Below are 15,597 nucleotides of genomic sequence, written 5' to 3' on the forward strand. Positions count from 1 at the left end.
CGCTTGCCTGGTTCTCATTCTCTGAGACTTCAAGACTCTAGAGACTTTTCCTAAAAAGTCCTCCTTCTTGGGTGACATTGTCCAAAAAAGAAATGCACTCCTTACCTGACTTATATAACTGTAACCCCTCTGTACATCACCTTTATGGTAACAATTTAAAAAAGAAAAAAGCTGGGCCCTGCTGGCTTACGCCTGTAATCCTAGCTACTCAGGAGGCTGAGATCTGAGGATTGTGATTCAAAGCTAGCCCAGGCAGAAAAGTCTGTGAGACTCATCTCCAACTAACCACCAGAAAATCAGAAGTGTGGCACTGTGGCTCAAAGTGGTAGAACACTAGCATTAAGCAAAAGAGCTTAGGGATGGGCTGGGAAGGTGGCTCAGTGGTAGAGCACTTGCCTTGCATGCTCGAGGCCCTGGGTTCGATTCCTCAGCACCACATAAGAAAAAAAAAAAGCCGGAAGTGGCGCTGTGGCTCATGGTAGAGGGCTAGCCTTGAGCTGAAGAGCTGAGGGACAGCGCACAGGCCCAGAGTTCAGGCCCCACGACCGGACCAAAAAAAAAAAATAATAATTAAAAAAGAGCTTAGGGATAGCACTCAAGCCCTTGAGTTCAAGCCCCAAGACCCAAATTTGTAAAAAGTTCTTTTTCATCCTGGCTTTAGGATATGGTCCTAGTGAACACCCCAGAGTATAAGCTCCTTTCTCATCATCACACTTACAGTCTGACAGCCACCCTGTTGCCTTTTCCCTTCTCGATGGCAGGACAGGCCTGGGGAACAAGTGTGTGTGTGTGTGTGCGTGCGTGCATGTGTGTGTGTGTCTAATCATCAGGCCAAGTCCCAGCTAGAATCAGTGTTGGGCTTGGTTAAAGAACACATATTCTAGTCAAGCTGGTGGTGCATGCCTATAATCTCAGCTACTTAGGATATGGAGATCAGAAGGATCTGGGTTGGAAGCTAGGCTAAGCAAAATTTAAGTGAGACCTCATCTGAGTCAAAAGCCAGGCATAGTTGTGTAGCTCCTAGCTATGGGGAAGTGTAGATAGGCAGATTGTGGTCTAGGCAGCACTCCTCTCCCTCAGAAAAAAAATCTTAAGACCTTATCTAAAAAAATATAACTAGGGGGCTGGGGGTTTAGCCCAGCGGAAGGGCGCCCACCCGGCGCGCGCAAGGCCCTGGGTTCGGTCCTCAGCCCTGGGGGGGGGGAATATATATATAGAGAGAGATATATATATATAACTAAAGCAAGACCTGGAGGTGTAGCTCAAATAGTAAAGTGCTTGCCTGGCTTGTGCAAGGACTTGGGTTCAAACCCCAGCCACCTTCCCCCCTCCCCCCAAATAGATACATACACACATTCTTTGGCTCATATAAAGGATAGAAAGTCCTCAAAAAGCAGCAAGCACAGCCAGGTACTAGTGGCTCATGCCTGTAATCCTAGCTACTCAGGAGACTGAGATTTGAGGATCACAGTTCAAAGCCAACCCAGACAAGAAAGTCCATAAGACTCTTACCTCCAGTTAATCACCCCAAAAAACAAAAATGGAGCTGTGGCTCAAAGTGAGCACAAATACTCAAGGATAGTACTTAGGCCCATTCAAGCCCCCAGAACAACACACACACACGCACACACGCATGCACGCACTCACGCACACACACACCAGCAGGCACAACTTCCTTATTGGCTCCACAGGAGTGAGGTCAGGTTGCACCTGCCCCAGACCTCTTGACTGTACCCCACCATTCTCTACAGCTTCTGCAAGGGGAGGACCTTACACTCCTTTGTAAGGGACCCCAAGACATCTCTGGACATAAACAAGACAAGGCAGATCGCTCAGGAGATCATTAAGGTAAGAGCACATCCAGCAGGAGGGTGGTTTCCTTCCTGCTCATCCCGGGGTCCTTGCCTCCTCCTCCTGACACATCATTCCCTGTCATCTTGGCTTTGCACTGTTCTGTCTTTCCTAGCTGGGTTCCTCAGGGTGGGTCCCTGTCTCTTCCCCTCTGAGTCTCTCCTGTCCACTAGGTCAGCATTAATAAAACTGAATTTGTTGAAGAAGAGCTCAGCAAACTCTAAAGACAGTATGATGCCTGGTCACACAAGCTGTGAGACCTTGGACAGGTTGTTTTAGCCTCTCTGGGAAATGGATCAGTGCATAGACAAAATGCAGTTATCATCGGAGCATTTGGCACTGTCCTGTGAGGAATTGCTATAATCCATGGTGGGAAATGGGAAGCTGTTTATTTCTGGGGCACAGAAGACCCCACTTGCTACCTTCAAGTTTCCAAAGCCAAGTTACTTGAAGGCAAGTCCTTGGGTGCAGGAACTCAGGCAGCTTCTCTGTCATCCTTTTAAAAAGCAATTAAAAAAGAGTGAAATAAAAACTTATATATTGCTTTAAAACAATAAACAGATCCAAGTAAAAACTAGGGCCTGGGAAATGGTTCTGTGGCTCAAGTGGTAGAGTGTTAGCCTTAGCAAAAAAGTGCAAGGACCTAAAAGTCTTATTCCTGACATAAACGGACACTCTACCAGGCCATATCTGCTATATCCCACAGGATATATGCTTTGGTATTCATTGAAGTAGAACATTCCAATTCTATCAACAGCCAGTGGCAATGGCATCTTGATCCTAATTCGCTTCTTTTCTTGGGAATTTCTTTGTTCTCGTCCTTTTGCCCTTCTTTGAGAACTGCTCTACTTTTTTAGATGTATGTTTTGTTTTTTGGGGGGGGATAATAGGGGGAAGGTCGGTCTTGGGGCTTGAACTCCAGGCCTAGGCGATATCCCTCAGCTCTTCAGCTCAAGGTGAGCACCCTACCACTTGAGCCACAGCACCATGTCCAGTTTTCTGGTGGTTTATTGGAGATAATAGTCTCACGGAGGGCTGGAAAGGTGGCTCAGTGGTAGAGTGCTTGCCTTGTATTCATGAGGCCCTGGGTTCGATTCCTCAGTACCACATAAGCAGAAAAAGCCAGCAGTGGCGCTGTGGCTCAAGTGATAGAACACTAGCCTTGAGCTGAAGAGCTGAGGGACAGCGCCCAGGCCCAGAGTTCAGGCCCCAGGACCAAGTTAAAAAAAAAAAAAAAAGTCATGGACTTTCCCGATCAGGCTGGCTTTGAACCGTTATCCTCAAATCTCAGCCTCCTTAATAGCTAGGATTACAGGCGTGAGCCACCAGCACCTGGCCTGGATATATTCTCTAAGTTACCTAGCTCCTTTCTTTTTTTTTTTTTTGTCAGTCGTGGGGCTTGACTCTGGGTCTGGGCACTGTCCCTAAGCTCTTTAGCTCAAGGTGAGTGCTCTATCACTTTGTGCAACAGTGCCACTTCTGGTTTTCTGGTGGTTTATTGAAGATAACAGTCTCATGGACAAAGCCTGCCTGGGCTGGCTTTGAACTGTGATCCTCAGGTCTCAGCCCCCCCTACTCAGGGGGCTCCTTTCTTATATCTTGTTACTCTGCTTATACCAGTCCACTAAATTCTTGATAAAACCTGATTCCATGTGCTCCTTTCATTTTTGATTAAGATCCTAGTTCACATATTGCTTCAATTGTTATGGTTTCTTGAGTTGTAGTGCTAGTCAGCCCAAATAATAATTTCATTAATAAACTATTTCTTAATTAAAAAAAAAAGTTCAGGGACAGTACCCAGGCCCTAAGTTCAAGCCCTAGGACCAACACACACATGCGCGCGCGCGCGCACACACACACACACACACACACACACACACACACACACACACACACACGAACTTTGTGAGTAGGATTTCCTCTTTCTTTACTTCTTTTTACTTGCTTGTATTAAAAAGCCATCTACTACCAACTTCCCCACAGTTTTTTTCCACTATTGTCCCTTTCCTTCCTTTTCTCCTCCCCACTGCTCTTCCTTCCTCCTTTCGCTTTCTTCTTCCTTCCCTTTCTTCCACTGTCTGCTTTGTGTATGTATTGTCTTTAGGAAGGAATAGTGCCAGGCACTGGTGACTCAGGCCTATAATCCTAAGTATCTAGAAGGCTGCCACTGAGTCTGGATGTGGTGGTTTGTGCCTCTTATCCCCGCAGGGGGGTGAGGTGCACAGGGACTAGGTGCGAGGCATGCCTGTCATCCTAGCTTCATAGGAAGCCTGACAAAGGTGATTGTGCCCTGAGCAATAAGTGAAACCCTATCTCAAAAATAACCAGCACAAATCAGGGCTGGAGGCCTGGTTCAGCAAGCCCAAGGACAGTTCAAACACCAGTCTTGTCCACCTCCCTCATCCCCCCCAAAAAAGGGAAAAGATAATCATAATGACATCTGTGTACAAACTAGGATTTCTCATGATGGTTCCCTGTGGCTAAGCTGATGACTTATACCAATGAGGATCAAAGCCATGGATACCCCCCCTCCTGTCTTCCCTGTGGTCTGTCACTTTTCAGGATGGCCAGTAGGAGCTACAGATAGAATGATTTTGATTTTTCACAGCAAACTTGGAAGTCCTCACTCCCTGTGTCTGCCCACTGAGTCATGCTGACTATCCATCTGGCTGATGGCAGGGCCTAGGAGGAACATGACTGAGGGATTTCTGCCAGGCCAGAAGCCACCTCTCTGCTGGCTTATCTTTCCTGCCAACAACCCCAGCCAGTATGGCTGATCTTTATATACTTCTGGATCTCCCTGCTCCACTAGTCACCTGGCCACACATCCTGCCTTATCTAAGGTGACTGTGACTAGATAGTGGCCTGGAAAGAGCTAAGCTGAGCTACAAACTGCTGTGTGGCTTGGGCCGGTGACTTTCTCTTCCTACGCCTCCTTGCCCCCTCTGTAAAGGGGTTTATGTATTTATAAGATCGTGAGGATGAAATGAGCCTGGTGCCTGACCAAGAAAGAAACTCAGTCGCCACCACTCATGTTTACCCTGCCCTGATGCGAGACTCCCATCTTCCAGGGCATGGGCTATCTTCACGCCAAGGGCATCGTGCACAAAGACCTTAAGTCTAAGAACGTCTTCTATGACAATGGCAAGGTGGTCATCACAGACTTCGGGCTGTTTGGGATCTCGGGTGTGTTCCGAGAGGAGCGGTGAGTTGGTCTTGGGTATATGGATGGGACAGGAGGAGTGGGTGGGCCCAGGCTCAGGGCCCTGTGGCTGTGCCACTGAGGAGTGGCACACCCTGTAGGGAAGGACCCATGGATTCCATCCTAGTGGTTCTGGTCTAGAATCCAGCCTTGGGAGAGGTTCAGGTCCTTTGTGGCTCTTGATTCTCACACTGACCCCCATGGGATCTATGACCTATCTAACCTGGCTGCTCCATCAATTTAGGTGGGGGGCCCAGGGTCACATCCCTACATCAAGAAAGAATGCTCAATTTCATGTGATGCTGGGTGCCGGTGGTCATGCCTGTAATCCTAGCTACTCAGGAGTCTAAGATCTGAGGATCTTGGTTCAAAGCCAGCCCAGGCAGGAAAAGTCTATGAGACTCTTATCTCCAATAAACCACCAGGAAACGGGAAGTGGCGCTGTGGCTCAAGTGGTAGAGTGCTTTCCTTGAGCTGAAGAGCTGAGAGACAGTGCCCAGGCCCTGAGTTCAAGCCCCACGACCAACAACAACAACAAAAAAGCCGGTGCCAGTGGCTCATGCCTGTAATCCTAGATACTCAGGAGGCTGAGATCTGTGGATCATGGTTCAAAGCCAACCTGGGCAGGAAACTCCCTGAGACTCTTATCTCCAATAAACCACTAGAAAACTAGAAGTGGTACTGTGGCTCAAGCAGTAGAGGGCTTGCCTTGAGATAAAGAGCATAGGAAGAGTGCTCAGGACCAGAGTTCAAGCCCCACGACTGACACCAAAAAAAAAAAAATTCATGTGATGTTGAAGGGACTGGAGAGATGAGGAAGCCCTGGAAGAGTGTGAGGCAGGGCAGGAAGCTACCAGACCAGTTTGAATAAGGGTTCAGCTCCTGGGTAGCTCCCTGCTACCATCCTCAGACTTCCTTCCTAGCTGAGCTCCCTGCTGTTTTCTGAGATGGTTCCCCAAAGTGGAAGTGCCCATCAGATCAGCGTGATGCACTTGGTCACTTGCTCTGCACTATATGGGGGTAATCTTGCTGGCCAAGCGGTGGGTGTATGCCTGGCAGTCCTCTGTTGCATGCTGAAAGCCTGTTCTGGTCCTGGCCTCCAGGCGAGAGAATCAACTGAAACTGTCCCATGACTGGCTGTGCTACCTGGCCCCTGAGATCGTGCGGGAGATGACCCCTGGGAAAGATGAGGACCAACTGCCATTTTCCAAAGCTGCTGATGTCTATGCATTTGGGTGAGTAGGTACTCAGAGACCAAAGTGTAGCCCCGAGAGATCCCCTGGTGATTGTTGGGGCAGGGAGCCTGGCCTTTGGAACGGAAACAAACCTGGTCCTGAACTGTGATTCTGCTGCTTGTTGGCTAAGTGACCATGTCCTGACCCTCTGCCTTCCAGCAGAGGGCTCTAACAATAGCACCTCCTACAGGATGGTTACACAGGCCTTGGACCTTAACTAACTGGGTCTTCACAGGACTGTTTGGTATGAGCTACAAGCAAGGGACTGGCCCTTTAAACACCAACCTGCAGAGGCCTTAATCTGGCAGATCGGGAGCGGAGAAGGAGTGAAGCGTATCCTGGCCTCTGTCAGCCTGGGGAAGGAAGTCAGTGTGAGTAACCACCTGCTCTGGGGGTGGGAAAAAGTATTGGACAATGGGCTGGGGCCTGTGACCCAGCTCTCTCGGAAAGGATCCCCAAGAGTCTGTACTACTTGAAGAGATCAAAAGCATACTCCTGGGCTGGGAATGTGGCTTAGTAGAGTGCTTACCTAGCATTCACGAAGCCCTGAATTCGATTCCTCAGTACCACAGAAATAGAAAAAGCCAGAATTGGCACAGTGGCTCAAGTGGTAGAACACTAGCCTTGAGTACAGAGAGGCTGAGGGTCAGAGCCCAGGCCTTGAGTTTAAATCCCAGGGCTAGCAAGAAAAAAAAAAATACTGCTGGGCACTGGTGGCTCAATCATGTAATCCTAGTTACACTGGAGGCTGAGATGTGGAGGATCATGATTTGAAGCCAACCCAGACAGAAAAGTCCATGAGACTTCATCTCCAAAATAATCACCAAAAGGCTGGCTGAAGGCATAGTTCAGATAGTAGAGCACCAGCCAAGCAAGCCAAGTGAGTGCAAGGCTCTGAGTTCAAATGCCAGTATTGGCAAACAAACAAACATAGTTACTGAAATTGGAGAAACACAGGGAAGCATAAAGAAGAAAATGAAAACTGTCCACTGTCACCTCATAGTCAACTCTTGTCTGAATTTCCTTCTAGTCTTTTTTTTTTTTTTTTGTTAGTCGTTGGGCCTGAACTCTGGGCCTGGGTGCTGTCCCTAAGCTCTTCAGCTCAAGGCTAGCGCTCTACCACTTGAGCTACAGCGCTACTACCAGCTTTTTCTGCTTATGTGGTGCTGAGGAATCAAACCCAGAGCCTCGTGCTTGCCAGGCAAGCACTCTACCACTGAGCCACCTTCCCAGCCCCTCCTTCTAGTCTTTAAGATAATTATTTAAATTGACTTCTAGGATAAAAAAGTAATACCATAAATATTACTTACATAAAAGTTTATAGTTTAGCCAGGTGCTGGTGGCTCACACCTGTAATGTTAGCCACTCAGGAGGCTGAGATCTAAGGATCACAGTTCAATGCCACCCCGAGCAGAAAAGTCCATGAGACACTTATCTCCAATAAACCACCAGAAAACCAGCAGTGGAGCTTTGGCTTGGATGGTAGAGCACTAGCCTTGAGCTGAAATGCTGAAGGACAGCGCCCAGGTCCTTCTCAGTGAACTTCCACATTTTTTTTTTTTTTGTCATGGGGCTTGAACTCTGGGCCTGGGCTCTGTCCCTCAGCTCTTCAGCTCAAAGCTAGCACTCTACCACTTGAGCCACAGCACCAGTTCTGGTTTTCTGGTGGCTTATTGGAGATAAGAGTTTCATGGATTTTCCTGCCCAGGCTGGCTTTGAACCATGATCCTCAGATCTCATCCTCCTGAGTAGCTAGGATTATAGGCGTGATCCACCAGTGCCCAGCAAACTTACACATCTTTTACTGTCTTTTGTGTCTTCTGTCGTTAGCTACCAGATCTAACACCTGGGGAATTTTCCTGATTTTTGTCTCCAAACATGTCTCATATCTTGGTTTGGAAATTATATTTGCATTGTCAAGCCCTCCTTCGTGTGTGTGTGTGTGTGTGTGTGTGTGTGTGTGTGTGTGTGTGTGTGTGTGTGTGTGTGTGTGTGTGTGTGTGTTTGCCATCACTGGTGCTTGAACTCAGTTATTTGAGTTACAGCTATGTGAGCCACCAGCACCTGGCTTAATTACTTTTTTTTTTTTTTTTGCCAGTCCTGGGGCTTGAACTCTGGGCCTGGGCGCTATCCCTGAGCTTCGTTGTGCTCAAGGCTAATGCTCTACCACTTGAGCTGCAGCACCACTTTCAAATCTTTCTGCATAGTTTATTGGAGGTAAAAGTCCCACAGCCTTTGCTGTGCAGGATGGCTTTGAACCATGCCCTCATATTTCAACCTCCTAAGTAGCTAGGATTACAGGTGTGAGCCACTGGGGCCCAGCTGGTGAATTTTTTTTTTAATTGTACCATGGTCTTGTTTTATGATAGAGTAGCTGCTTCACACACCTATGTTATCCAGAGACAGGGCTTTGGTCTGCTCACCTTTGGTCTCATCTGATTTGCCTATTGCAACAGGCAAGCCCATGCCATCCAGTTGTATTTAACAACGAAAACCTCGGGGCTAGGAAGGTGGCTCAGTGGTAGAGCGCTTGCCTTGCATGCATGAGGCCCTGAGTTCGATTCCTCAGCACCACATAAGTAAAAAGAAAAAAAGCCGGAAGTAGTGCTGTGGCTCAGGAGGTAGAGCGCTAGCATTGAGCTGAAGAGCTGAGGGACAGCGCCCAGGCCCAGAGTTCAGGCCCCATGACTGGACCCAAAAACAAAAACAAACAAAAAAAAAACCTCTGGTGCTCCTCTCAGTAGGCTGGTACTTTGGACTGATCCTATGCCCAGGCCTGACTCACACTCAGGTGGTTGTTCTGCATAGCAGGGCCCCAGAGTGCCCTGCACACGCCCATGGATCCTGAGAATAGACAGCAGATTGCCACCGTGAGTCTTGGGAGTGGTCGGGACAGCTGTTCTGGGCTCAGCAGCTGCCTCCATATCTAGTCCTCCCTTCAGCCTCCATTTCTGACAACACTGAGGCTCCTCCACTCCACAGTAGCCCCAACTCCACATCTTCTGAGCACCTAGCAATTCGCCAGTAAAAACTGTGCCTTCAAAAACCATCCAGGGCTGTGAATGTGGCTTAGTGGTAGAGTGTGCCTGACGCCCCAGGTTCGATTTCTCACTACCACATCAACAGAAACAAATGTAAGTGGCACTGTGGCTCAACTGATAGAGTGACTGCTTTGAGCAAAAAGAGCTCAGAGACATGCTCACAGCCTGAGTTCAAGTCCCAGGATTAGACAAAAAAAAAGCCAAAAAAATTTGTTGGGACCAAAAACCATCCATCCTCTTTTCTGATCTTTCTGTTCAGGTTAGTTGCTGTTATTGGGGAGGAAGGTCTAGGGAAAAGAGCGCATAAACTAACGCAGTTCATCCATGGAAGCCTGGGAGTTCTTACGGGATAATTACTTCTCAGCATTTTGTGTCCACCGGGAGGTCGCCAGCTCTGGCCCTCGAGGACAGTCAAGGGACCCTTTGTGAGTGCCCCAGCACACACACCACTGATGGCAGCTCCATTTTCAGGAGATCCTGTCCGCCTGCTGGGCTTTTGACCTTCAGGAGAGACCCAGCTTCAGCCTGCTGATGGACATGCTGGAGAAGCTGCCCAAGCTAAACCGGCGGCTCTCTCACCCCGGGCACTTCTGGAAGTCAGCTGAGTAAGTACCCTTTAGTGAGCCAGACATGCCATCTAGGCTCTGAGGTCTTAAAGGACATCCTCTGTTATGTCCATGCCAGAGTTTGATCTGAGGAGCACAGAGGAATGCCAAGGTTCCATTGGTCCAATGGGTGGAGGACTCCATGACAGGCATGCACCTCCAGTTTGCTCTGTGAATATCTATCACTGTTACCAGACCAGTACAGATTTTGGGCCCAGACTGGGCCAGAGTGAGTTAGAGGCCAAAATCACCTAGATACTGAGAACCCCACACAGCAGGCTATATCAGTACCGCTAAAGATGGCACTGACTCAGACAGCCATTGATAACGAAGAGCTAGCCACCTGTTTGGGACCACATCACAACACATGTTGTAGCCTGGATGCCACAGCCCTTCCCTTCTTAATTACAGGACCCTTTGCACCAAGCAACAGGGCTGTCTCCCCTCTCTTTCTTGTTCCTTTTCTCCTTTGTTTCTCTTGCCACTTCTCCAAGAATACTCTGGACTCAAGGGAAGGGGGAAAAGCCAGATGTCAATGGCTCATGCTCAGAATACTCAAGAGTAAGATCTGGATGATCATAGTTCAAAATGAGCCCACGCAGAAAAATTCTTGGGAATCATCTCCAATTAACTAGCAAAATGCTACACTGGTGGCGTAGTTCAAGTGGTAGAGACTGGCAGGGGGGAAAACAAACTTCTTTGAAATGGGCAGATCCTCTTTTAGCTTGTAAAAATATTGGCTTGCATACTTTATCAAGTCCTTTCTCAAAGAGAGGCCCAGCAGGAGTCCCCCAAACGAGATATAAGAATTCACTCAAAAATACAACCAGTTGTGGGAAATCTGGAGGACCAGGTAGGTAGGTTAGTGAATGCTCTATCTTATGATGCAGTACGAGGTTCAGTATTGGTCAGAGGCTAGCACCGGTCGAGCACCCCTCACCTACAATGCTATGCATGCCTGCTACACACCTGAGGATACCCAGATGATGGCCGCACTGGGCCCCTACCAAGAAGGACTTTACTGTTCAGCTGGGATCAAGATGAGCAGACCCACTGAAGCAAAGCCTCCACATGGCCAGGCTCTGTCTCATCCTGTCTGTAGCCCGGTGCTGAACACAGTGCCAAGAGCACTTGGCCAATAAATGTGTGAATGAATGTGCCAGTGATTAAGACCCGAGGCCCTGTAGGTGTTCTAATGGGGCCTCTCTGTCCACATGGGGGACTGGAGAAAGGTCTCTAGGAGCTGCTGCTCACTGGAGCTGGGTGAACAGGTGACATCCCTGCAGGCATGGAGCATGGGCTTCTCTGGAAGTGGGGTAGCCAGGCCAACTCTGATCTGCTCCTGCAGATCCTGGACCTCTCTGTGCAGCCTGGGCCCTGGCTTTGTTATCTGCAAGAGAGAGGGCTCACCCGGTAGATGCTGGCATTGGAGGTTGACTGTTATTCTCTGAAAACCAAACAGCCACCGTGTCTGGTCCCAGATAAAAACTGAGTCATAAATGGGACTGTGATGGGCCTGAAGTCACCAGTTCTGGCTCATTAAGGGAAGGGGGTAGCACATCTGAATCTGCCTGGGGCCAAATTTCTTGTTCATTTCACTTTTCTGCACACTTGTCTTCTAATTCTCATTTTCTCTTTTCTTTCCCATTGGCCTTTTTGGGTGTTTTGTTTTTGTTTTCATTTGGGGGATGGAAATGCTCTGTCCTGTCATCTCTCCCTGTCCTACCATCCTGGCTCCTCCACCTGCTGCCATCACTCACCTGCTGGGTTGATGGGTTGGACCGAACTCTTCCACTCCTGGCGAAATGGTCACGGGCACTCCCAGTCGCTGGCGGAGCCGCTACTACGGGAAAGGACGTTATAATGGTCACCCTGACTTTAAGAACGCCTGTCCAGTTCTGGAGGAATAGTGTGTTCTGTCATTTCCCTCGTGCCCTGCCTGTGTGTGGTTGTGCCATTGCAAACCTGCTTTCTGCTGTGTCTCTGCATCCCAGCTTCTCACAACCGTGGTTTTCTTCCCCTAATCTGATGTGAGGTCCTGCCACCATACCTGCCACCACAAGGCTTGTGTTCCTCACAGTGGGTGACAGAGACCATAGCATGGGGCAGGGTCTCCATCTGCACCACAAGTGGACACATGGCTAGTTTCAGCAGAGAACAGAGTTTGGATCATTGATCCAGTCAGAGCTCAGAAAAAGAGAATCAAGGGAGCAGAAGCAGTACGCTCCGAGAAGTCAATTTTGGGGGTCCAGGCTGAGGAGCCATGGGAGGCATGGAGGGCTCTAGAGAAGTGGCCTGTGGCTGTGCCTTGCGGAAACTTGAAAGTTTCCTTATGCCCAGCTCCAGGCTTGCCCTGCTGTCCACCTAGCGGGTAGAGGTGGAGGTGTCCCTTTCTTTGCTGGAAAGAGAACGCCCTGCCTGGTGGCTGTGACCAGTCCTCTAGTCCCCAGCTCCCTGTGGCCTCTGGTTCTAACCTGTTCTTCCCTTCTCTGTCCTCTAGGTTGTAGGCCTGGTTGCCTTGCATGCACCGGGGGCTGTCTTCCTCCTAATCAACAATGGCTCTGCGACTTCTGCTAACACAAAATGCCAAGCAGGCACTAACCCAGGGGATGCCATCTCTGCTGCTCCAATCTTCTCTCTCCAGTCTTCTTGTGCTGTTTGTAACATGGCCCCTCCCTCTCCACGTGTGCCTGCATCGCTGCCGGTGGAGGATCGTATTAACTGGTACCCTGCGAGGTGGAGCAGCCTGTAGCCACCTTCCCAGATGGCGCTTTCCCTTCTGAGGGCTGTTCTTGCTTTTGTTTGATGGCCCTGTCACCCCACTAACCCCTTTGAGCCTCCACTGAATGTCCTGGGAGGGAAAGGGTGGCATCTAACGCTGGGATTTTATCCCATAGGGAGTGGAATGGTTCCAGAGCTTCCCTCTCTCGGGTCCTGTCACTGTCTCCTCTGGAGAGCTAGAACAGTAGGCACAAAATATCCTGTTGCTGTGAAAAACACCAGCTCAAAAGGGCTCTGTCCTTAAGAGCACACTCAGAAAACCTATCCGAAAGTAGAGTGATGTTTGGTTCCAGACAGCCACCAAGTTGCTCCCTTCACATCTGCCTGGGGCTCCACAAACTGAATAGATCTCTGCCATTGGGCCCTAGGAATCTTCCCCTCCACCTCCCAGTGGAGCCCATGTTGGAGCAGCATCCTATTTCTAGAAGGAGCAGGTGAGGTCAGCACTGCCAGTGCTGGGGCTCAGGTTTCTCTCCCAGTCTCACATGGAGCAAGTGCGGTCTAGGCAACCAATGAGGCAGAGGCGATGTGCCACGACCCTGCCCTGCCCCAGGAGGGGGGCACGGCTGAGGCCCAGGACTCGGGGTGACCAGCAGCTCTGCCAAAGCCGCAGGTCAAATGATCATTCCACTGGATGGGACCAGCTCCGCTGCGGAGCTTCTGGAACTAGCCCATTCCTTAGCCTGTGCCACCCTAACTCTGGTCAAGACCAGCTGGGCCATAACTCATGTTTCTGTTCCTCTCCACAGCATGAACAGCAGTAAAGGGGTCCCCCGCTTTGAAAGGTTCGGCCTGGGTGCCCTGGAGTCCAGTAATGCAAAGATGTAGCCGCTGGACCCCTTGTGCTGCCCATTCTTTTCTTTTCCTAACTGTGTTTTTAAAACACACAAGCCACCACGACAAAAAGTAAAAATACTAAAAGCCACTCCATCTGCCCAGCACTGCAAACCAGGACAGGAGACTCTATTCAGGCTGGGGCCCGGAGACAGAGCCCCGCCTGCTGTTAAAGATGGCCCCACACCAACCAGACCTGTCCCAACCGACAGCAAATGTTTACACGAACGTTTCTGCCGAGCGAACTCAACGTTTTACAATAGGTAATAATAAACAATGTATGCTTACGTGCACTGGCAGTGTGGGATGGCAGAGGTGGCCATCCCCATTGGAAGGATCCTGTAGAGAGCCTAATGCTGGGCCAGAAGGAAGAAGAGCGTTATGATTGTGGTTGCTTTGGGCTGCAGAGCGGGGGATATGAGGTCTGACCTGGTCTTGCTTTGGCCCTAACTGCCCTGGGTCTGAAATCTCCCTCTGAGACATTCTCCCTGCGTCCTATCAGAGAGACACAGTTCCCTTATCTCCCAGAGGAGACCCTGGCCAGAAACAGCTGGATCACAGAGGGCAGGAGTTCTTAGAGAGCTGGATTCACCTTCTAATCCCTGTAATCCAGACTGCCCTTGCTGGAAAAGTAGAGACAGAATCCTAGTGATTGATGCCTGAGGGTCTGGTGTCTCCCACTCAGGGTTTCTACCACAAGGCAGAGAGATAGCCATGCATTTTTAGAGCTCTCTTTCATGAAGCCCCAGGCAGTCACTAGAGCTGTGGGACTCAGGGCCTCCTCCCAGTGCCTGGCCCAAACTGAGCACTAGCCTGTAGGTGCACCTGCACTGAGATGAGAACGGAGAAGATGGTACAAAGAGACAGAAGTAGACAGCTAGCAGGTATCTGAGGCCCCCCACCTCCCCCCAGGCTTCTCAGTGACTCTGGCGGACACTTTAGAAACCCATTGCTAGCCATGCTAGAATGTTCCAGAACTACTCACCTCTTCTCATTCACCTTAGCCCACCTCTGCTGCTTTCCCTGAGCTCAGATACAGGCACTCTTTCCTCCAGACCCTCCTAGCAAGCCGCCTCTCTGCACAGCCTCCCGGGCAGTCTCAGGCCTTCTGCCTGTGTCCATGCAAAGCAGCGGGAGGCTAGACCTGAGAGCCAGCTGGGCGTCACGTGACCTCTGCTGCCCCCACTAGAAACGGCTGCCCACAGAATAGAGTTCCCAAAGGCAGAGGGCCTCAAGTAGAGATGAAGTTCAGTGGCCTCCGCAGCCCGAAAGAAAAAAAGTAATGGAAGGGGAGTTGTGATTGGAGTCAGGACCACAGGTTTGGGTTTCAAATAAGGGGCTCCCCCACCCCTTATTTGGGACCATGTGGCTCCAGCCTCTTCCAGTTCAACTCACCCAGCAAGTCCCAGTCTTCACAGCCTTCCCTACCAGCTGGGGTCCAGATGTTCCTTAATTCAGCCCTCTGCTGAGAATCTGTGGAGTTGCCTCTACAAGTAGGTATGTGCACATGCGTGTGCACATGCACGCGCATGCACACACATGGCCTTGGAGAGCACAGCTTACACAGTGCTATATGCACCCAGGGACAGTGGCGTCTTCACACCAGGAGGTGTGGTAGGAAGAGGGAGGCACTGTAAGCCAGTGGCCTATTGTTTGACCTCATCCTTTTGGCTCCCAGTCAGCCCTTGCTGTGACCTCCTATCCCCAAACCAAACCGTGTGGCTGTCTCATGCCTGACTTTGCCCTCTGGGGCTGTATAGCAGCTAAGCAAGTCAAGTGAACTCAATTCCTCCCCTTTCCCAGACCCTGGGCCACCGTGGGGTCACAGCAGACCCACAGGAAGGGAGTCCGGGTCTGGCTTTGTCTGGTGGCAGCCACAGCCAGCTCTCACTGAGCCTCTGCAGCGTGTGTGGTCTTATGCACGTGTGGGGATCCAGAGACAGATAGAAGTGGTCACAGTTCCACATTCAGGAGCTGCCTGTCTTTCTAAGGGCCTAGTGTCTGCCAGAAACCCAGGGGCCACTTGGCCCCCAGTTTGGAACTGAGGT

At 50.0% G+C, this 15,597-nt stretch overlaps 1 protein-coding gene across 4 annotated transcripts in view; it reads left to right on the plus strand.

The window, feature by feature from the left end:
- Ksr1 (kinase suppressor of ras 1) overlaps nt 1-15,160 on the plus strand; it is a 151,831-nt gene extending 136,671 nt beyond the window's left edge. Inside the window, exons 14-19 of one of the 4 annotated variants that reach the window (XM_013016588.1) lie at nt 1,752-1,848; nt 4,923-5,056; nt 6,157-6,288; nt 6,524-6,659; nt 9,801-9,934; nt 13,655-15,160. In XM_013016588.1, coding sequence (XP_012872042.1) covers nt 1,752-1,848; nt 4,923-5,056; nt 6,157-6,288; nt 6,524-6,659; nt 9,801-9,934; nt 13,655-13,934 — 913 coding nt within the window. In that variant the 3' untranslated portion in view covers nt 13,935-15,160. Of the gene's footprint in view, nt 1-1,751; nt 1,849-4,922; nt 5,057-6,156; nt 6,289-6,523; nt 6,660-9,800; nt 9,939-12,434; nt 12,660-13,464 lie in introns of those variants that run through there. The other 3 variants (XM_013016590.1, XM_013016589.1, XM_013016591.1) reach the window with 3 other exon arrangements.
- Nucleotides 15,161-15,597: the final 437 nt, after the last annotated feature.

The sequence above is a fragment of the Dipodomys ordii genome, unplaced genomic scaffold, assembly GCF_000151885.1.
Source record: "Dipodomys ordii isolate 6190 unplaced genomic scaffold, Dord_2.0 Scaffold31, whole genome shotgun sequence".
Lineage (NCBI taxonomy): Eukaryota > Metazoa > Chordata > Mammalia > Rodentia > Heteromyidae > Dipodomys > Dipodomys ordii.